The sequence below is a fragment of the Gymnogyps californianus genome, chromosome 10 (genome assembly GCF_018139145.2).
Source record: "Gymnogyps californianus isolate 813 chromosome 10, ASM1813914v2, whole genome shotgun sequence".
NCBI lineage: Eukaryota > Metazoa > Chordata > Aves > Accipitriformes > Cathartidae > Gymnogyps > Gymnogyps californianus.
Window position 1 is genome coordinate 488,239 of NC_059480.1, and position 22,074 is coordinate 510,312.

Here is a 22,074-nt window from a genome sequence, read left to right on the forward strand (position 1 = left end):
CCACATGATACAACTCGTTGCGCTCTTTTTGTTTATTTTTTTTCTCTTTCCTCCCTTCCCCGCGGAGCAGCTGTAGTTTCTCCCTCCTTTCCTAAAGGAAAAGCCCCCGGCCCTAATGGAGTTTCTTCGCCCCGGGGCTGCGGGGGTGCTCGGCGCTGCACACGGCGGGCGCCGCTCTGCGCATGCGCGGCCCCGCCGCCCCCGCCCGGAGCTGGGAGGACTGGCCGCGTACCATAGAGGAGGAGGGGCAGACTGCCGTCCTCTCTTGGCCGTCCTCTCTAGCCGCCCGCCCGGAAGCGGCGGCGGGAGCGGCGGGGCCGCGCCATGGCGGGGACGGCGCTCAAGCGGCTGATGGCCGAGTACAAGCGTGAGTCGGGGAGCGGCGGGGCCGGGCGCTCCTTGGTCTTCCCCACCACCCGCTGCCCCTCCTGACGGGATCCTTCTTAAAGCCCGGGAGGCCGCGGGGCGGTGACGGCGGCGGGGCAGGCCGCGGGCCTCCTTCCCTCCCTTCCCCCGGGGCACCTCCCTGTGCCCCGCCGGCCACGGTTTCCCAGCCCCCGCCGGCTGTTCCGCTCCGCTCCCCTCGGCCTGCAGAGCGAGACACCCCGGGGCCGGGGGGGTTAGGGGGCCACCGGGGTCTTTGAAGTGCGGCTGTGGAAGAGGGGAGTCATGGATGGCACCGCTTCCCTCTGCGAGGTGGTTCTCCCTTCGCCGCTGCTGTAGGCCTAGGTGGGAAACCGTCCTGCGCACCCACCTGGGCTGTGAGCCCCGGCTGTTTTCGGCTGGGACACCGGGGGGGGGGAGGTTTGTGTGCGGCTGACACGTCTGGGGTTCCGTGGCACGGGGAGCTTAGTCATGGGGGAGGCCTGGGAATCCTGGGCAAGTGGCCGATTCTTTTTATTTTTTTTTCCCGGTTAAATTTTCCAGGTGGAACAAAATGCAGCCACAGAAGCCTCTCTTGCAGAGCTCTGTTACCTCAAAGATAATTAGAGGCGTTTGTCAAGACCTTAACGGAAGCGCGGCGGTTAGTAACAGCATTTAAACTCGAATTTAGCGATCAACGACTTAGACTTTTTGTTTGTTTGATAACAAATCTGCATGAGGTGTGATTTGCAGGGGGTGGCGAGCAGTGGTCTTCAGCGGCCCCACGGTAGGGAGCAGGGACCTGCTGTTGCGGGCTGGGTCCCTCTGGGACATCCCGTTTCTCCCGGGGTGGGTGATCTGTTCCCTGGTGAGCTTGCAAAGTGTCCGAAGGTGCCTTTTTTTGGCAAGAATTTTTTTTTTTTTTTTTTTACCTAGTTGCTTTTGGTCTCTGATGTTGTAGCTTTTATTTCAGGCAAGGAGGTAGAATGGAGAAAAAAAGTGTTTGGTAGGGGAAGGATGGCGTTAGGCTGTAAGAACTGGCCTCCTCCTCCAGTGAAGGTCATTTATTTACAGAACTCCCGAGGTTGTCCAGGGACGAGGAGTTGTTTCTCACTTTGCCATCGTTTAGTGGAGGACTCCAGCCTGTATAAAATAGGGTATTTATAGAGACGTTTCCTGCCAATACCGTCTTTATTCTCGGGCCGCTCTGCAGAGCACAGGTCTCTTAGGCTGAACCGTCACGCAGGTGTCTGCGAGGGCCAGGGCTGGCCTGGGACCCCCCGCCGCTCGGGCTGCTGCCGGTAGCTGCTCGGGGCGGTGAGCAAGCCCCGCCGGCGCGGTTGCGCGGTGAGCTTGTGCCGACAGTGTGTCCTAGAAATCTGCATTTTTCTATTGTAATCCAGAAGCGCTGACCTGAAGGCTGCAAAAAGACTTGAGTCTGCTTTTATCTGTTCTCTTACCTAAATCCCCTTAGTCCCAAGAAGCATTTTTGATCCTTTGTTGTTGAGAAGCTCTGAGATCTTCCTAGAATGTCTTGTATGAAGGAATTCTGTAGGAAAAAGCGCTGTTAAATAGCATCAAAAAGAATTTGACTTAACGCTTACAGGCAGACATTACGTGAATCCTCTCTGCGTGGTTTCCCAGGGTAACACTTACCATGAACTGAGATAACATTTTGTTTGTGATCTTCCTTTATAAATACTTTCCTGACTCTAATAAAACATAGTGGTGTAAAAAATGAATGTAATCTACAATGACCAAGCGTACAATGCTTTGACTTCTGGAGACCTGAGTTACAGCAGTAGAGTAAGCCAAACTTTTCAGTTCCTGTGGCCGCCTGGATTACGCTGTGGTATGGGTGCATTCCCAGGGTTGTTACTTTCCTTTAGTGGGTGCTGTCATCAAACTTTGCTCCAAACCCCAGAATCAAACCTGAATTATAACCCTTCCCTAGTGTTTTACGAAAGACTGCGCAGTTAGTTGTAGCTCTTCGGAAGCTGTTTTGCCCTGTAGAAATTTTCAGCAAAAGTTATTTTGAAAAATAAAAATAGTTCCTAGTTGTAGGTAGTTCTGCTGCCTCTTTTTGCAGACAAGGGCTGCAGTTTGAGGTTCAGCTTTGCTTTCAGGGAACTGTCAGCTCCCTCCTGGCGATGCATGTTCCCGAGGTATGTTCCCGGTGCGGGCATAAGCACTGCGTGGCCCTGGGGGAATGTGAGTGTGGAGACAACTTTAAACAATCCCTTCCTCCTCGCTGCCCACCTTGGATGAAATCTTGTATATATCTATTATATTTGTGCACACAATTTTTTTTTTTCTTTAATTTTCCTCTTTCTCCTTCTCTCTCTCTTCCCTTTAGTTACTTCTAGTCGTGACAGAGATGTTTGGCAGTCAGTGCCTTGCTGGTGGGTGTATTTTGTTTACCAGACTTCTAATTCTTTCCTTACTTGCCTTTTTTTTTTTTAGTTTTGGTCTTTGATTTTCTCTGTGTATGTGCACGCGTGTTGTTTAAATCTTTAAATAAAGGTTTATTGTTACCTTATGTGAAAAAATGCTTGGCATTGTGAGGAGTTTCTACCTGTTGGAGCCCAAATACGTTATTCCATTTTGGGAGAGGCTGTGAAATTGCACTGTTTTCCCTTCCTTGTGGAGAAGGAAAGGAAGGTGGCTGTGGGCAGCCAGATGAGATGCATTTATTTTTTGTCCTCATTTATATCTTTGTTTGCATGCTTGGAGTGTGATGACTTTTTGCTGTGTCATATTTATTCAAGTATTTTCCTACTCTGCCAGAACTAATTTAGATAAAGCTTTCAAAAAAATCAGATATAAAAAAGGGCATAATTTCTGTTAGAGCATATGTTTGTTGTTGATTCTAGATTTAGAATAGTATTAAAGCCTGAAATTAGTCTCTCAATAGCACCTTATGTTTGTGAGAGTTAAGAGATGGAAACCTTCTTTTTCTACGTTTACTGTTTCCTGGCTGCATGATCTTGAAGGTGTCTTATCGCTGGCTGAACTTTTTAAATCTAAAATGGGTTACTTTGAAAGTATTCAGTCAAATCTGTAGAGACGCAAGAATTGTAGTGCCTAGTTATATGCACTGTATTTCCTTTCTGGTACAACAGGCAATAGAGCAGTGGCTTGTAATGCCAACAGGTATCATTGGGAGTGCCGTCGGGTTAAAAATATGAGATTTATGTTAATTCTGAGATTTCAGAATTCACAGACAAAATACACGGGCGTTGTACAGAATAGAATCTGGCAGCGCTTCAGTGGGTGCTTCCTGTCCTTATTGCTTGGATAGAGTTTGTGTGGAGCTGGAAGAAAACTCCTGCTGCAGCGGTGTGGGTTGTGATGAGCTGCTCTCTCCGGGGGGAAGAGAGGGATGAACGTTTGCGGTAGGCCTCTGCAGATGTGCCTGTTAAACCTGCTTTGAAAATGTTCTTTCCTAAGAGTTATGCTTAGGAAATATCCTGGACACACACTGCGCCGTGTGTCCGCGTGAGCTCAAACTGCCTTATGCCGATCAGATGCTACATCAGAGAAGAGGAAAGAAAACAGAATTTCTGGCAGAGTAGAAAGAACAAGATTCTGGTTTCAAGCATCTCAGTCCAGATGCTGTCAGGTACTGAAGTGAGTATGTGTCCTTAATATTTCCTGAGTCTTGTGCATTTAATCACCTTGGAGATACGCTAAATTGATACAATTTTTAGAAAGCATAGTGCTGAACTTCTCTTTTAAGAATGTGATTGGTCTTTTTATTAACTGCTTTAACAAGAAGGTGTGTTTTCAGTTCTCCTCCTTTTGGCCAAGGCATAATCGGCCTATAATGACTCCATAATGAGCAGTGAAGTGAAGGGGGAAGCATTGATTGTGTGTGCACCCAAATCTGCCCCAGGTTCCTAATAGAAGCGCTGCACTTCCCTAGCGTCAGCTCCGTTTCATTCAGTCTCAGCTTACAAGCAAAGCTTTAAAGTAAGGTTTAGCTGTGGTGCTACAAGCTGGGACTTCATTGCGCTTTGGTTTGGAAGCAAATCCCCTGACTGCGTGCAGCAAAACCACCCTGCAAACCGAACAGGATGCCTCGCGGAGGATGCGAAGATGGAAGCTGCTCCAAATGCTCTCCAGTGCTGAAGAGAGACGTTGCTCTGAATCGGGTGGTGGGCTGCACCACCATGGGCTCCTCCAACATGCACCCAACACATGTGTCTGAGTAGAGAGCTCCCCACAACCCCCCAGACCCTGGGGCACCCTGAAGTGGTTGTGGCGATGTATAGGTGACCTGGTGCCTATACATCACCACAACCTTCCCTTCCAGCAGCAGCTGCCAGCCTCAGCTTCTCCTCGTGACTCTGCTGCTCCTTTGTTTTCTGCAGAGGCTTTTCTTGGCCTTCCCCTTTACCTCTTTCAAAACTGATTCCTTTTCTGGCTTTCTGTTTTACCCTTTTTTTCCACGTCAACTGCTTGTCCTTCCGCCTCTCGGAATCCCTTAATAGGACGTTGCTGCTCGTGCGTTTGCTCCGTAGGAACCCTGAAGACTTGCCTGGCAGTAGGAAGACTTGCCGTGGGCGCGTCGGGAGGCTGCTTTATCCCACGGCTCCTGCTGATGGCAGCTCTGGTAGTTAACACCATATAAAGTACCAGCACAGGAAGGTGGTGGCCTGGCTCTGCCTGCCCTGAAGAGCTTATCTGCCCGCTGGTAGCAGGGGGAAGGTCGTGATGCTCGGCGGGAGGGTCGTGATGCTCTGCAGAATGGGTGCTGCGCTCCAATACAGGCCTGGGGTCCCACAGCTCCAGGGGAGGGTGACGGAGCTGCGGTGCCAGCGCAGCAGGAGGGCCCTCTCTGTCTGACAGCTCTGCTCCCACCTTGGTTGTCCCATGGATCGTGAGGTTTCACTCCTCGGAGGTTTTTTTTCCTGGACCCACAGTCACCAGCCAGCCATGGGCAAGGAGCTGCTGCGTCAAGGGCTCCTGCAAAGTCTTTCTGCTGATCTTGCCACTTGGAGAAAGGGGATCGAGGGGAGGTGGCTCTCAGTTTGTGCAAGCTGCCTCTCTCAAGTAGCTGGTGGATCTGCGTTTCCCTTGTCAACGCCTTGTTTTGGATGCTGTCCACGCTCAGCACGGGCAGAGGGCTCAGCTCCTTGCTGTCGCTGGGAAATAGTGCGCGGAGGAACAGAAACGGCACGTCGGTGTTTGAGGCCGTCGGGTGATGGTGGCTGGGGTGTGCGCTGGCCCGCTGCTGTCGTGGGTGGACAGGCGAGAGGACGGCATGGCATGGCACTGGCAGAGGGGGAGAGCTTTCCTTGGGAAAGCTTTAAACCGTGCATGCGGGGGACGTGTCTTGGAGGCCGGGAGGCCAAACTCAGGCTAGCCAGAAGTTACCCCCAGGCTGGATGCCGTGGAGAGCAGAGGGTGGGCCGTTTCATCTGCTGACGTGCTCCTTTTGTGCCGCGAGACTTGCTTGGGAGGACAGCCGCAGAGGAGAGTGGGGTAGGAGACTGTTTGGCCTAGCAGACTTGTCAAAGTTGTTCTGTAGTGAAGGGTTAAAACAGATGCTCTGATCACATGCTTTTTGCTGCTTGCTTAAAAAGAATTGGGAAAAATCCCCCCTGACATTCCACTAAAGTGACCCTATTTTGGAGGCTCTGGTAAGACTGAAGCAGCTGATGCTTGTGTCAGCTACTGGCAATTCGTGCTGCGTAGCTCCCGAAAGCTGTGCTCCCAATTTCCCTTTGAACGGCTCTGGAGAAATCACGGGGTAGGACATGACCATCCACGTGGAAAAGGAGTTTTTCCTTCCTCAATGACCAGGTACAGTAGCAGCCACTCAAAATCAAAGCTCATGTGCCCCTGCACTGCCCAGTTACCCCTTTGCCTGATCCTTAAGGATGGAAACCTCTTTTGCCTATCTCCGAGGGGAGAGCTGAGCAAGGTGAAGTGGAGAATTGAACCTCCATCCTCGTAAAGACCCTTTGCTCGGCGGGGTTTGGCTCTTGCTTCCCGTCGCCCCGGTTTTCCCTGGGGGTGGAGAGCTGTACGGCACGCCTCTGTGTGGCTGCCCGCTGCAGGGGACGCGCAGATGTTGCCACCGGGCAGTCGCAAAGGCTGCCGGGCTTTTCAAGGGAAATCGTGGGAAATAATCAGAGGGATTTTCTTCTTAGAAAGAGCCACAAGATGGAGCAAAATGATTCCAGCAGCTCCTGGGTTTGACATCTCCCTCTTTCTGTCTAAAAACATCAACAAGAAAAGCTGTTAGAGACCCACTATCAAGCTGGAAAAACCTGCTCCTTAACGTCAGGACGTCGTGGGAAACCATAACGCTGAGTTTCAATCTGCTGCTGCGCTTTTGAACTGCAATCGGAGAGGTCTGTGCCAAAGTTAATGGCAATCTGAGTGAACAGAAGAGTTTCGCTGTCTTTCCTGTCGCCGTATCTCAGCACGTTTTTGAATCCAACAGTAACTTAGCTGTTTTAAGACAAAAATCCGTGCGCTGTTTTGTGCAGCGGTACCCACAGTTTTCATGTATAGCCTAACAGAAATCAGGTCAAGCGTCTCGTTTATCGGTTTGTGACCTCCCACGTTCCCCGGGTCCGCATTCTTGCTTGCTTTTGTACGTGGGAATGTGCGCAGTGTTTCCTGCGGCCACGTTTTGTGTGTTACAGGCCGCTAGTAGTCCCCAGGCCATCGGTTAGGAAACACTGTTCTAGATAAGCAGCTCACAGCCCTTACTTAAGTTGACCTAATTACTGTCACCTCCTCTGGTCTGACACCCTCAGAGTGTCGCCTCCTGCCACCGGTCCCTCCGGCTGCCCCACGTCTCGCTCGGAGCTGTGGGGCTGGTGTTCGGCCCCCCAGGGACTGCAGGTCCGCTGGTTGCCTGTGCGTGGCTGAACTTTGCCTCACCAGCTGCTCCCACCCCGCAGGACTGCGGAGACTGGAAGTCAATGGTCATTGCACTAGATAGTAGAAAAACTAGTTATTATTTTATCGGCGCACACAGCGCTGGGTTTCGGCAGGCTTGAAGTGAGGTGCTGATGATTATTGTACGAATTGGGAGTTGTACTAGTTTCCTACAGAAAGCGAGGGTTGATGGATCGAAACTTGCCGTGTGCAGCCATGGCTGCTTTATTGCTGCTTCTTTTTTTACTCGCGTTTTCCGGGCCACACAGGGAGAGTCGGATTGAATTCAAGGAACAGAGCCGCTTGTCAAATCTCTCTTGCTTCTGCTTCTCCGACTTTTTGCGTCGTTTTGGGTTTTGTATTGAGATGCTGTCAAGTCTGAATTGGTGCAGAGAGGTTACGGGAATACAACCCATTTTCTCTTCAGGCTGTTGAGTTTGTACCTGCAGATACCACAGTGCTCCAAGAGGAGAGTGTTTCCCATGCTTTCTGGAAAGAGTTTGGTTTTTTTCTTCCTTCTCAGTGTTAAATTGTTGCCCCTGGGAAGACTAGTTTTGGGAGCCTGAAAAAGCACAAAATGCCAAATAATTTTGTCCAGAAAACTCTCGTGTGTGAAGAAGTTAAATTGTCAGCAGTGAGATACTGGGTCTTCTGGATGTGGAGTCTTGCCCAGTAAAGCATGGCCAGAACATTCCTCCCATGGTGTCCTCAAGCTTTTCTCCAAGGGTGTTTGCTGGTGGGGCCTCTGTGCTAAGCCGTGGCCACCCAAACGCTAGCCAAAATGCTCGGGTTTGCAGGTCATGTTAACCTTCCTTGTGTTTTTGTTTTCACAGAGCTGACCCTGAACCCACCAGAAGGGATAGTAGCAGGTGAGGAGCTGAGCAGGGTTTGTGCACTGTGACGTTGTAGCCTTGCGTTCGGGTAGCGCTAAGCATTGTTTTGTTTTTTCTTAATAGGTCCCATGAATGAAGAGAACTTCTTTGAGTGGGAAGCTCTGATTATGTGAGTTAATACTGGTTTTGTATCTGAAATCAGCGCTTGCATGCTATGATTAGCTTCTAGGAGAACAAGAATGTGGAAAAAAAAAAAAAATAAAAATCGTATCAGTTCTGCATAACATCGACCTTGGCCTACCTTTGGCTGGGAACTTCTTTTCTGACCCAAACTGGGAATTATATTTGGAATTTAAACAGTGTGACAGAGGCAGCGTTGGGGCTTAAGTGATCGTTTGTTGTACAGGTGTCATTATAATAAGCAACATTCAGCATAAGTAACTTGCAAATTTGACAGGAATCCTCATTTGGGCTCCCCTGGATATATGTTGCATATACAAACGCTGTAGGAAACAATGAATTGCTTGTAGATCACACAAACCTGTTGGGAACATTACTCAACTGCAAATACAGGACGGGTTTCTCTCATGTTTTAAGTGGAGCAAAATGCACAGATTCTCAGTGACAGGAGAAAAAAATTATAGTCTAAAATGAGTTTACTTACTATTCAGATTTTTTCTAGAAAAATGGAAGAGGATTGAGCTGAGAAAGTATTCAAATTTAAAAAAAAAATAATTCTTTTGAAATTCTTTACACTTCATAAATCGGCTGGTGTTGTAAAGACGTTGGGTGCAGTGGGTCTGTGTAGAAAGCTCTTCTGTTGGTGAACAGCTCTGATCGCTACCTGTTGTGTTTTGGGGGGTGACAAAGACTTCTTTACAAAGCTGTGTCCTCCCTCTTCCGCTCCTGAACTGATGGGTACAGTTGTCCATAGCAAAACTTGCCATGAAAAGACAAAATCTTCTTGCCCAGCATCGTACAAGTCATCTTCTCTCTTGCTTGTACTCTCTTACTCCTGCTGTACCCTTTTTTGGGAACTTCGAGTGCCTGGAATAACTGGTGATTTTTACGAAATAAACGTCTAAAACGGCAGGGGAGAGGAAAAGAGACCTTTGTTGCTCGGGTCTGACAATTTACGCAAACGCTGTGGAATTAAAAGATGAAGAAGCCCCAAACCGCGAAGACTGTCTTGAAGCTGAGGGTCTGTTGTTAGGTAGATCAGGTCTGTTGTTAGGGTAGATCCAGGTCTGTTGTTAGGGTAGATCCAGGCTCTGTATTTCAAGATTCCTTTAGTAAGAGCTGGTGATTTCCTTTCCTTCAGCCAGGACCAGGAGGTCCTGGAGGACATGGGGGGGCGGCAGGCGGTGGCCGTGGCCCTGCTCGCAGCGTGCCTGCTGTGCTCTTGGCAGGTTTTCGCTGCAACCACCAGTGCTGACTTAGGAGGTTCTCAACTAGCATGGGTGGCAGAATTTTTCTAGCTCGGTGCTTAGAGTGTGTTGTCTGGGGATGAAAACCAAGATTTCTTGGGATCAGGCATGCAACCAGTACAAAAGCGTCCCAAGCTGTAGCACATCGCCTATTCCACGCAAGCTGGCTGCGTGGGTGATCCTGCTTTACGGCAAGCGTGAGCCTCCAAGTTATTTTAGGCCTTGGTAAATGGAGATTTGGATTACCACTGCTTGTTTGCTGATTGATATGAAGAGTTGGCAAATGCCTCTGCTTATGTGCAGCAATTTTTCCTGTGAGAAACAGGTTGTACTTCCTGGTAGCTCAGTCCCCTGCAAATAAACACTTAGCATGGAAATAGGTAGTTTGTTGCCCGACACCAAAGATTTTGGCTGCAGTGTCTTACGCTTTCTCTTTCTGCAAGTGGGATAGTTACCGCTTTTCTGAAGCATGCGCTTTGTAATGTACCAAATTTCAGTTCAGACAGCTGTGCGTTGCTTGGAGTGTAGAAATCCCAGAGGATTTGATGCACTTCGTGGAATGTGGAAGGAAATTCCTGCCCATCGGTGCTTTCTTGTAGCAGAGATTTTGTGGTTCAGTAGAGCTTTCATGGGGGACACACAGAAGTACTTTTGGATTTGATTCATTACCTAGAAAATACTTTTTCTGATGTTTCCCATAACAAATTCTTAAACAACAGAGGAGCCGCTTGCAGACTTGAAAGCCCTTTAAAGTGCTGAGTGTTGAGCTTCAGGTCTTTGTCAGCGCAAAATGAGAGGCGGAGGTGCTTTAATTTTGGTTTCTGTATTGTGCGTGTGTCATAATAAAATTATGTTTTAAGATCTGCTAAATTCTGAAGCTGTGGTACAATAGAAACATATTTACCATAAACATGTTTGGTTACTTTAATCTCTTTACAAAACTCTATTAGTAGAAGTATTTGCGTACATTTGGAAAGCAAGCTAAATGACGTGTTTATATTTGTCTCTGATAATCTTCTGGAATGTTTTGTAATCTCAAATGTGCCGTATGAGATTATGGGAATGAAAGAAGTGCAGATGAGGAAATTAAAGGAAAGTTGGCTTCGGATTTTTAGACAAATGAAGTGCAAAAGCTAAGTAGCCTAATAATGAAGAAGAGAACAGAATACTTTTTTTTTTTTTTCCCTTCACCGAATTTATATAAAGCTAGAGCACATGTAATGGCAAATAAATACAAAAAAAAAAAAGAGACCTAAGAGAGAAAAGACATCGCCTGTTTATCAATTCAGAGGTGGGCTGGCTAATGTTACACAGATTGATGTAAGAGCTTGGCTCAGAGATAAAATAATGCCTTCTAAAATAATAGTAATAATAATTTGTATTTCCGGTGTTCTTGCCTGCAGCAGCAGTGCCGGATAAATGTAAAACATCTAAATGTTAAAGCTGTATTGATATGTCTGAATGACAGAACAGTTCTTACGCTCCCAAAGTGAGTGTAATAGATCCAGAACTGAAAATACGACGTGGCAATCTTTCTGAACAGTGGAGGTTTGGAGCCTGATGTAAAATGCACCCGTTTGATGAGACATCAAACAGTAGCTGAATTAGAGTACTTACGAAAGCCAAATCTTTGCAACAGGGTGACTTATTCATGATGATAAATAGCCCCAGCGTGTCGAGAGAGTTTTACCATGGTGCCGCTCAATTCCTTAGCGCTGCGTGAGGTCCGACAGGCTGCATTGTGTTGTGCAAGTTCATCAATTTAGTGTTCCAAGACCAAGTTTTGCCCTCTTTGGTTGGCATGTGCAAGTGTGTGTTACTATTAAAGTTTATCCCCAAAAGACGCAAAACCACGTAATTGTTAAGAACTAAAGACTGCTTGAAAACTAAACAGTATAAATTGAAGTCAACTTATCAAAAACCTGTCTAGAAAGGTAATTAGATCCATAATTAGGCTTATGACTTTTGTTTAGCATGGAATTCCCCTTTACAGCATCTGATGACTGTGGGTTTTGGTCTTTTTCCAGCATCTTTTCACAAATAAGAAGCCATTTACAAATGTACGTGAAGCTGTGATTATAGAATTAATTGTCCTTGTCAATGCGCTTCTCCCTCCTGTTTTGGCAGATACCCGCCATTGTTTTCTTTCCCTTGCCTAAGTAATAGCCAGCTCTTGGAGTTCAGAGTTTCTTCTTTTCATGCTATGTCTTACGTCAACAGAGTGGTTCGTAACATCTCTCTCACAGCTAAGCAGTCTGGTTGTCTAGCAAGTCATTTAATGCCGTATAATGGCCGGAGGAGAACCGATGTCTGCTCCTCAGTGCTTTAAGGGAAGTCTGTAGAGTAGCATCACGTGCTGAAAAAGATGCAGGGACTGCCTGCTTTGCAGGCTGTAAAGAGCCTTAGATGGAGCAGGTTTAAGACAAGGTATTTCTTTGAGTTATATGCGTCAAGCCTGTGCGGAATGAGTGCCTTCCGTGTGCACGCGGTTAGTGAAGGGCCAGTGCTTTGTCTTTTCCTGGGGTACGGGAGCTGCTTAAGGCAACTGGCCTGTTGGCTCGGTGCTCTTTGCTCAGTGGGACGGGCGTCACCACTGCGTGGTCTGGGTGTTTCTGGGAGGAACCTTAATCAAGTACTGGGTAGTCTGGACTTCAGCTAGCATAGCAGCTCAGACGAGATCATAGCGTAAGGCGCGGAGGCTTTGAATGCGGTGTACTTTGCGATCGCACCACCTGTTCTGCGGAGATTTCAAAAGGTGCCGTGCTCTTTACCTCTCTGGCCCTGCCGACGTCCTTTTTGAACTGAAAGTGATGCTGTCAAGTTTAAATGTTGCGGCCTCCTGAGTGTTTTGTAGTTGCAAATGCTGTCTTGGATTAACTTTAATAATTTCTTTGAAGTTGATCCTGGCAGCAATGAATGGCTAAAACAAAAGCATTTTGCTCACATAATACAGGGCCTAAAATGGAGCATGTTGGGATAACATATTTGACAGAAGAGCCCTTAAGGCTGTGTGTTTGCTCTCAAAACAGAACATAAGACACCCACCAGCTTTTCAATGCATGTATGTACATACTCTTAGAAGTTCAACAATAAGCCTTTAAAATGCAGCTGGAATTAAAACGTTCATGAAAAAATGCATTCAGTTTACTCTCAGATGTGAATTGAATCCCGACTAAATTTAGGGAAAAGCCAGAAAGGGAACAAAATGGTTGAGATGGTTTAGCTTTCATTCTTGCAGTATGTTGATGCATTTCTCTAATCTTACCTGCCAGTGTCAATACTCAGGTTTAAATCACGTAGTTCTTGTGTTTATCTACCGCCAAGTCTTCTGAATCCCAAAGTTTAAGAGCATGAGCCTCCTAGGGCTTTAGGTTTTGCTGGTCTCAATTTTCTTTTTTTGTAGGTTACCAATTGTGGCCTTAACTGTTCGGATTGCTTGAACTTCTGTGTTCTTTCTGGCATGGAGAATGTGGATTGGGAGGAGGAGGCATGAATATATTCCTAAACCTTATTTCCCAGGCAGTATAACCCTTGTTTGAAGAGCTTTTTACTAAATACATGAGGTTTCCTTGGCTAAGATTTTCAGTGATGAAGCTTGTTTCGTGATCTTTCCAATCAAGGGAGATCGTGTTTGTGTTACAACTTCCAGATGGTTCATCCAGTTTGAATAAATCATGTCTAACAAACTTTTTTGCTCACTTTCCAAAAATGTTTTATGTAGGGAGGGTAAAATAGTTGTCTTTATATTCTCAACTTGATTGCACTTTGAACTAGATGATGAACACAATAAGGAAATGGTTCTACAAGAACCCCGATGAAGCCATTTGTTCTCCGCGTGCACTCGAGGGAGTGCAAACTAAATACCTTAAGTCTGCAAAGAAACATTGTTGTCCTGCATCTAGCAATTACGGTCCCGAGCTGTGTTTTTGTTTTTACAAAACATTGCTGTGTTTTTTTTTTGCATCAGATAGTGATAAGTGTTTGTGTGTGGTTATGCTCGATACTGGCAGTTTGAATCTCTGTAGGTTTTATAAATTATTTTTGAACTACAGCATTTGACATCTCTGTCTTGTGCAGCCTAACAGTATCTTCAAAGGCACAGGAGTCCCACACCTGCCTCTGCTTTCTCTTGACGTGCAGACGCTCAAATCCTGGAACATGCCTTGGAGCCAGATACTCCAATTATATCCAGACACACCCTGCTAATTAAGCCGTGTTGTGACCTTCCTAGTAATTTAGTGTGCAAGCTTTGATTTCCCCCCTTCCCTCCCAAACCCCATGTTTGGATTTCAGTTTATGAGGTGTGGGGTAAGAGTGCGTTAACTCTTTGTTTTCCGGAGAAGATGATATAACCTAAACTTCAAATGTCTCATTAGACAAGCATTTGGGTGAAAGAACTGTTTAAAACTCTGGTGAATAGCTTTTTATCTGTTTCTAGGGGTCCTGAAGACACCTGTTTCGAGTATGGGGTTTTCCCTGCTATTCTGAGCTTTCCACTCGACTACCCGTTAAGTCCTCCGAAGATGAGGTTCACGTGCGAGATGTTCCATCCGAACAGTGAGTCTGATGCAGCAGGACGTACGGGGGAGCGGGTTGCTTGTGCACCTTTAAAAACAAGCTTTTGCAGCGGGAGAGCTGGCGTCCTTACCAAGGGTGCTCCTCTCCCTTTCCAACCTTGAGTATGCAGTAGGAGTGTTCAGCTGTCCAGCAATTTTGCTCCGTCTTATTCCTCATATACCTTTTGGTCATAAGCAGTCCAATAAAGATTCCAACAATTTCACTGCCTTTAAGATCATTGCAGAAATACTTGTAACTATTGTATAAATAGTCTAAAGATAAATCTTCCGTACATGATGTGAGATTTAGTGAATTAATACAGACTCTTTCCAGTCTTGCTCTGTGGCTTGTATTTAAGTCGTTTGGTGTGATTTTAACGAGTGAAAAGTGTGGATGCAGCTTTATTAGGCAGCATGGCTTTTTCCCCGTTAAGTCACAGATTTAGTAACATTTCTGATGTGATCTTTCTGGAATACAGCGTGCTCTGTCCAAGCAGATGACACATTTGCAGGTGTTTAGTATTAAGATTTTGCTGGCCTTTTCTCTGCAATTCTGATGGTGACAATATTATCTTAAGGCTTTTCGGTGGAAGTAATTGAAGTAACAACAAGTACAGCTAACAAGTTTGAGCCTTGGACAGGTAAAAACCTTAAAGCCTCCTCTCGCAGCCTGGAGCACTACTTTCTGGAGTCAGCCTTGGCATTCTTTGTAAAATTGTTGCGTATGACATCTGCTAAATCAACATGGATTGTGTAAAGATTGTTTATCATCACCCAGATTTGATGGGCTGGATCTGAATTCTAGGCTATTAGGTCTCTGCCACTTGAGAGCAATAAAAGGAAAATGCTGCCCTCCTGCCTAGCGTTTCCTTCCCAGCTGACGTTCCTGTACTTGCATAACACAAATCTTAATCTCAGCTGGGAATCAATTTATTTCATCCTATTCCAAGGAATTTTGCAATTTCTTGAAGCTCTTCTGTTCTTCCCTTCTCGAGGCACCACTGATGCAGATTCTTGCCCATTTAATCCACATCTTTCTCTTCTCCTGTGGAAGACACACCTGCATGTCACAGCGTGGAACTGTGCGGACATGCCCAAGGCAGCGTAGCATCACCTCTGAAGCTCTGATGTCTGTAGCACTGCAGCGTTTGGCACCTGGAAGCAGTGTGGCCGCATCTGCACCTTGTTCCAGCTGGACTAATTCACCCGAACTTCTTGGCAGGACTGGTCTCCATGAGCAAATCCGTGTCCACGCAATACTCTGCAGCTCCAGTTGTGGCCTTGGCTTGAGGTTCGCTGCTCGCAGCTGCTTTGTGTGGAGCATAGCCAGGAGGAGAGCAGGGTGCGGAGAAGCACAAACTGCCTGATTCTCGTGCGTTACAGAGTGGCTCTACACGTGGGCGCTTCCTCCGTGGGGTTCACTGGAACATACTGGATGGTCAGCTCGGCTCTTTAAAGTCCCGTGACTCCGGGTCATGTTAATCTAAAGTTGAGCTCACCTAAAGTAGACACTTGACTCTTTCTTCTCAGGTGGGATTGTGATGGTCTGGTTATACCCAGAAAGGCTGTAGAAATGGGTGGCTGTGCTGTGCTTTTTCTGTTCCTTAAGTGCTTACTCCTCTACCTGTGAGGAATTGCAAGGAAAATGTTTAAAAAGCCTGCTGTGTTCCCTTATCTTTGCAGTTTGTGTTATGTACAGGGGGAATTGAGACACCACAGAACTATCTTCTCTTAAAATAAAATGACGTTCACGGATGCTCTGACGAAGATAACTTCAAAGTAGCGATTAATGGCAAGTCTTGCGTTAGCACTTAGTGACAAAGTGCGAAGATGCGTACGTCTTCCTGGAATCAGCCTTTGCTGTCTTGACTGTGCCGCTGTGGTCCAGCTGTTCTAAATGAGGCACTGCCTAAAAACATTAGAGTAAATTACAAGTGAAATACCTTCTACCAGTGTGTTCCTAACTTGCGAGGAGATGTGCTGTTTCAGCACGTGCTGTTTTCATCTCTTCCAGCTATGGCTAGACCAGCTCCAGTCCCCAGCCTGGGGCTGCAGGAGGGGATGTAAATAAAAGTCTTCCAAAGCACTTACGTGTTGCAGGCTTGTGCAGACATTAGCTGGGTGCATGGAAGGAACTGGAAACGAGCACAACCGCTTCCAGCGGTCATTCCCTCTTTTTGTTTTGTCTTGTTTTCCTGGCAATGGCGCAGGTTTGGTCACCCAAGGAATAGAAGCACTGGGCTGAAGTTGTCATTCCTTGGGAGGCTACAAAATTAGGCCATACTGCTAAAGCAGTGTTTCGAACTCCATTCTCTTTGTGTTGCCTCTTCGGCCTTTCTTAGGCCTTGTTACCAAGTCAGTGGAGTCCAGCGTCTGTGAAGATGACTTGTACTGTTGCAGATGCTTTGCTTAAGCTAAAGGTGGGAGGGGCAGACATCTGTATCCTTAATTGATAGGTTACCTTGTTTCCATGCGCTTTGATGCAGCTCAGCTTTAAGCAAAATTACAAAAAAGTAATGTGAACTCTTCTGGTTGCACCTCAGTAATGTTCAAAATAACATCTACTATGTTGTTTATAACATACCACTTCCCTCCTTGCTGCAGCAGAGCAAGTTTGCTTAATTCTTTTTACGGCCACGGCCCAGTGGAGGACCCCAACGTGCATTCAGTGCTGTGTGACTGTTACCCTTCGATTTAAGTTGGACTGGTTACCTACTTGGAGCTGTGTCTGTGGATAAATACTTGCCTCGTTCCACCAGGCTGCATCTCTTATTTTTTCCATGGAGCCCATCACTGATTATTAAATGACGAGTGCTCCCAGCAGGCTTCTGTTGGGGAAGGATGGACCCAAGTTTGTTAGATTTGCTTAAAGGAAGTTTTTGCTAGATTTTTGTCGTTCAGATTTTGTGTCCTCTTGCCTTTGGAAGAGGAAATTTAAAACTGGGTGTAGCTTCAGTCATACGAAGGCCGAGTCCAGACATTCATCTGTGCTAAAGATCTGGAGAGGCCAAGTGTTTCCACTGAGTAACAATCAACCCCTTGTACTTTTTGTGCAGTTTACCCAGATGGGAGAGTTTGCATCTCTATTCTTCATGCTCCTGGGGATGATCCCATGGGATATGAGAGCAGCGCTGAGCGGTGGAGTCCCGTGCAGAGTGTGGAAAAGATCCTCTTGTCGGTTGTTAGCATGCTGGCAGGTAAGGACTGCTGTTTTACTAGCAGTAGCTCAGATAGCAGCTCTAGCTAACTCAGTAACTGCTTCTTGCTGTTTGATTTGTTAAGTGAGCGAAGGACATTTAAAGCTGCTCAGCAGCAACCACAGTTCTTAAAGCCTTAGTATTTATTTATTAATAAACCAGTTCTCTGAAAATAATTGAAAAAAATAAGACTGAATTAGTAAAGAGGTGTTGCCAGCTTTGCGAGCGACTGCGCTGCTTTCCTTCCCGCTCGGCAGCAACCAGGCAGATGGGGATGGTCAGGTGGGTCCGGAGGCTCAGCTGGTTCCCTGCTCCTGCACAAAACCTGCGCTCCGTCTTTGTAGTTGCTATGACGTCTGTTCAGCTCTTGCAGGTCTTAAAGCTATTGATTACAGCCTGTGTTGGATTTGGCTTTGGCAGCTGAAGGGTTACCAGCCAGATCTAACCGGTACGGTAAACCAGAGTCCATGGCCTCTGTGATTCACAAGCCAGCACCCTCCGTTTCTGTTTCATTTGCCAGCCTGGGAATGTACCCCGTTCTGCCATCTCTGGTTCAGAGGAAGGCTTCTTGAGAAGAAGGGTGGGGTGAGAAACGTTTTGTGCAGCCTTTTAAATGGCTTTCCCTAAATCCAGCAAGGGCTGTGCATCAGCTCAGGCCTGTACAGCTCCCTGAAAGATGGATCCTTTTCCACATAGTGGACAGAGCCGCTGAACTGCCTGAAAAGGGCAGAGCCGTGTCCCTTAGAATCGGTTTTGAATGAGAAAAGGTTTTAGAGGGTTTAGAAGCAGCAAAGTTGATCAAAGAGCAAGCCACAGATTCTTACGTGGGACTGTATTAGCTTCGGAATCGTAACCTCCTGGTGGGAAGCTGTGCAGACAAACAGTACCTCGCTGGGCTTCCCGTGGCCTCCAAGAACTTGATATGTGGTGCAGCCTTACCTAGACTGGTTAGCGTGGGAGTCACCTGGTCTCTCTTGTTCTCTGCCTGTGCGTCCTGTTTTCCCATGGCTTTTGGAGGAATTAGTCTAAAACATCAATGGTCAGCTTCTTTCAGGCCGCTGGCAAACTCTCGGCTCTGGCTCTGCAGATAGCGTAAGCCCAAGCTTACCAAACTGGATGACCTGCGCATCTACTGGCTTTTAAGGGCGGACCGGCAGCATTGTGTCGAGAAAGACATGAGCCCAAGCTGTCCGCCGTGAACTGGGCTGGGGTGGATTTGGACTAGTGTGTGAAGCAAAATGGGTAGGGTACGTTCTGTCTCAGTGACCTGTGTAATCCCGTGACAGTTGTCCCGCTGTATGCTGACCACCAACCTGATAAATCCCGTGTTTCAGTTTACCTCTGTACAAAATGAAGTGTTGGAGTCCCAGGGGCTTAATGTACTTTGTAAAGTGCTCTGAAATCCTCGGATGAAAGATGTTGCAGAAATGAAAGCATTCTATGGGTTTTCTTGGTTTGTTTTGTTGTTTTTTAATAGAACAAGCCATCCCAAAGAGTGACAGAGCCTGTTTGGGTGGCCTGGTTGGGAGGGCTTTGTGTCTGTGAAGCCGCAGAACCAGAAAGAACATTTTGCAGGGAGCAGTGTGCAGTTTGAAAAACCCTTGACGGCACTGGTGGTGCCGCATTGTGTTGTTCCATGTGCATGCCGGGGCTCAACTGCTGCGAGCATAAACAAAAGAAAGTCTTGCTCCTCTGCCACTTGTTTCTTACCTAAACTCGACCTTGCTGTGGTATTCTCTTGTGATCGGTTAAATCGGAACCGTTCGGGAATCCAGCAGCTGTCGTTGGATTGTCTTTAGTGGTGGTTCTGTAGTCCCAAGCAGGGGAAGTGTGCCAAAGCCCCGGGGAAGTGGCAGCACAGAGGCGTTATTGAAAAAGCGTGAGGGTCTTGCTCCGTTGCCTGCCTGCCCACCTATCTTTCAGTCTTTCTCGTTTCAGAGCCAAATGATGAAAGCGGAGCCAATGTAGACGCCTCCAAGATGTGGCGGGAAGACAGAGAACAATTTAACAAAATTGCCAAGCAGATTGTGCAGAAGTCACTTGGACTTTAAGCTCACAAAGAGACTGAAGCGTTTTGTATTTCTCTCCACCTGAAAACGAGCAGTGCTCAGTGCTGGTACCAAAAAGGAAAACTTTGCAAAACTATTGGCCTAGTTCTTCTTATCATTCGTTATTTATTTACCATCTCTTTTCTTCTTCCACTGCTCTAGAGAAGCCTCTAGTTCACTCACTAAATTGTGTGGAAAAGGGATTTAATACTAGGGAAAAACACGGAGACAATGCTGTTTCAAAGGCTGCTTGTTGCTACCTCATTTCATGGTATGGAAAGCTTGGAGACTTTGCAATCTGCAGCCCACCTTCGCCAATCTGCTGTTTGAGAACAGAGATGGTTTGGATCACCTGCTGGAAGAATTAGTTGTGTGTTTTTGTAGGTAGCATTGCATCTGGAGCACCAGTAGACAGGAAATAATTTTATGATACTTGCTAAGTTAAGGACAGCATTTGTAGTCAGAACTGATTTGAAGAGTATAGTTAGCAAGAGGGGCTATAAAGCAAGGTTATAGGCAGGATGCATTAGCAAAGAAAGTGATTGTGGAGCAAGTAAGTTTAAGAGAAGATCTAGGGAGTTGTTGTCGGTGTCTGGCTGGGGGTCTGGAATGGGCTGGTGTTCCCATGTAACACTGTGAGTTTGTATTGAGCCTTTGAGTCAGTGTTTGCTTGGAAGAAATCCCAAGAGCCGCTTTATTACTCCTTAAAAACACTCAGTTGTAAACTTGACATTCAATTAGAGGTGCAGATGTAAAGACTGGATTCTTAAACACTTTGGTCAGGTTCACCATGGGCGAGGTAGGTCACTGGCAGCCTGAAAATCCAGTGAGAATGTGTCTGCTCCGCTGGGCATGTAAAATATCTCTGCAATAATGTCAGCGCCTCTTCTGTTGACATTTGGGTGTCGAGAGGATTAGGCACTGCTGGCCTTTGCCATTACAGCCCGGGTCACCCGTTTTTCAGGTAAACGAGTGAAGATGAACGTGATGAATTTTGTAAAATTAACTGCAACGCTTCTTTATGCTGACTGCTCTTGTGTATTTAAATGTGAGTTAGAGAAGACACCGACTCTGTTTTCTAGAAGATGGTACGATGCGTGTTTAGAGCTGCAGAGTATTGTAGCCGACCGCTGGTGTGGAGGGTGCGGGAAACGCCGGCTGCAATGACCAGTTTGTAAAACTGCTTAGGGGCCACCGGTGACCTTCGTGCTTTGCAAGCCAATCTCTTGTGTAGGTCCAAATCTTCTCCAATTTACTGCAAGCAATAACACGCCCATGGATAGCACATGGAATCAAATTTTGTAGGCAGCTTTAAACGGGCTAAATTTGAGAAGGGCTTTTTTTCCCCCCCCTGTGAAAAGCGTGTGACATGGCAGGAGTCGCACTGTGGAGAAAGCTTGACGGAGGTGATTGTGTGCATGCGCGTGTGTACAACTCGTCAGTATTTACGTCTTGCTGTCCGTGCTGCATATTCACGTGCTGCAGATCGCAGTATGCCATCGTTCTGCACCTCTGAAGAGTTTGTATTGCTACAACTTGCTGATTTTACCTCCTTGTAGAAGTAATTCTTCTTGCTTTGGTGTAAGGGTGGGAGGGGGACCTGACACAGTTTGGGAGCAGAGATGATGAAATAGTGTTGTACCTAACTAGTATTTCAAGGCACACAGGAAACTGTAGCACTTCTATGCAAACTGGGGGCGTTTTTTGAATTGTAGTGGATGGAGTGTTGCTCCTGGGAGTACTGCAGCCGCTCTTGGAAACAACGCTGGAGAGCTGCGAGCGCCACATGGCAAACGATGGATTCAGCAGACATGGCAAAAGTCTTTTTTTAAAAGACTTTTTTTTAAAGTGCGGGGTATTTTATTCATGTGTGCTCACTCATTTATTTTATGGTGGGATTTAGTCTGTATACTGAAAATAAAGTGATTATATTTTCTCCTTTCATAGATGTATGCAAATGTATTGCAGTGGGTGTTTTGTATGGGTAACCAACTGGTCAAGAGAGTCCAGTTCTGACTTGGTCCAGAGGAGTGGAAGGGTTTGTTCTAACGCAGTTAAAACGCAGGGAATGCTTTAGAGGAGCGGAAGAGTTGACACAGTTGCTTGGGCTTTCCGGGCAAGTGTCTTGTCTCTAATGGTGGCCATGACTTGATAATTCAAAGAAAACTATAAAAAAATCTGACAGCTGGCAGATGTGATGCAGTTTGCTTCTTACAAAGGTCTTGTTATGATCCGTGTATCTGGCCTAGGAAGGTCTTGTTATGGCGACAGGTGAATTGTGAGTTTTAATGTATCATTCTAAATCTGCTGATATTAGCTCTTGGATTTGAGAAGGACAGCTAGATGTCCTGTTCCCAATTTCCATAGTCCCCAAATCTCTGTTGTTTCAAAATCATTTCTTTTTAAGTGACTGGCATGCAGCGGGCTTGCTAACTCAGGTGTTTTGAGCCACCCAGTGAAGATATATACCAGGCAGTCTTGCAGGTGACAAAATGTAAGCAGAAGTCCACCTCAGAGGACTAAAACTTGTCTCGTCGAGGTGAGAACAACTGTCCTGAACGATGGCTGTTTGCTTAGCTGAAACCCGCGGTGAGCATTTGTGTTCATTGAAAGGCTTAAACATGGCACCGCAGTCGGCGTGTCAGATTCCCTGTTTGTTTTACTTGCAGGAAAGAAATAAAACTTCATTATTCTGTAATCAGCTGAATCCTTGCGCGCAGTACGAGGGTTCATCTTTCACAGCTCCGTGCCTG

At 46.6% G+C, this 22,074-nt stretch overlaps 1 protein-coding gene across 4 annotated transcripts; it reads left to right on the plus strand.

Moving 5' to 3' along the window:
* The first annotated feature begins 316 nt into the window (after positions 1-316).
* Positions 317-21,273, plus strand: UBE2G2 (ubiquitin conjugating enzyme E2 G2). 4 transcript variants are annotated; one of them, XM_050902781.1, is made up of 6 exons: positions 317-367; positions 8,094-8,129; positions 8,217-8,262; positions 13,941-14,077; positions 17,133-17,273; positions 19,212-21,273. In XM_050902781.1, exons 1-6 carry the CDS (start codon positions 325-327, stop codon positions 19,322-19,324), a joined length of 516 nt encoding a protein of 171 aa, XP_050758738.1. In that variant the 5' UTR covers positions 317-324; the 3' UTR covers positions 19,325-21,273. The 4 variants fall into 4 exon arrangements, with proteins under 4 accessions (XP_050758738.1, XP_050758739.1, XP_050758741.1 ...); XM_050902782.1 differs by having other exon boundaries at positions 13,959-14,077; XM_050902784.1 differs by lacking the exon at positions 317-367 and adding an exon at positions 685-729.
* Positions 21,274-22,074: the final 801 nt, after the last annotated feature.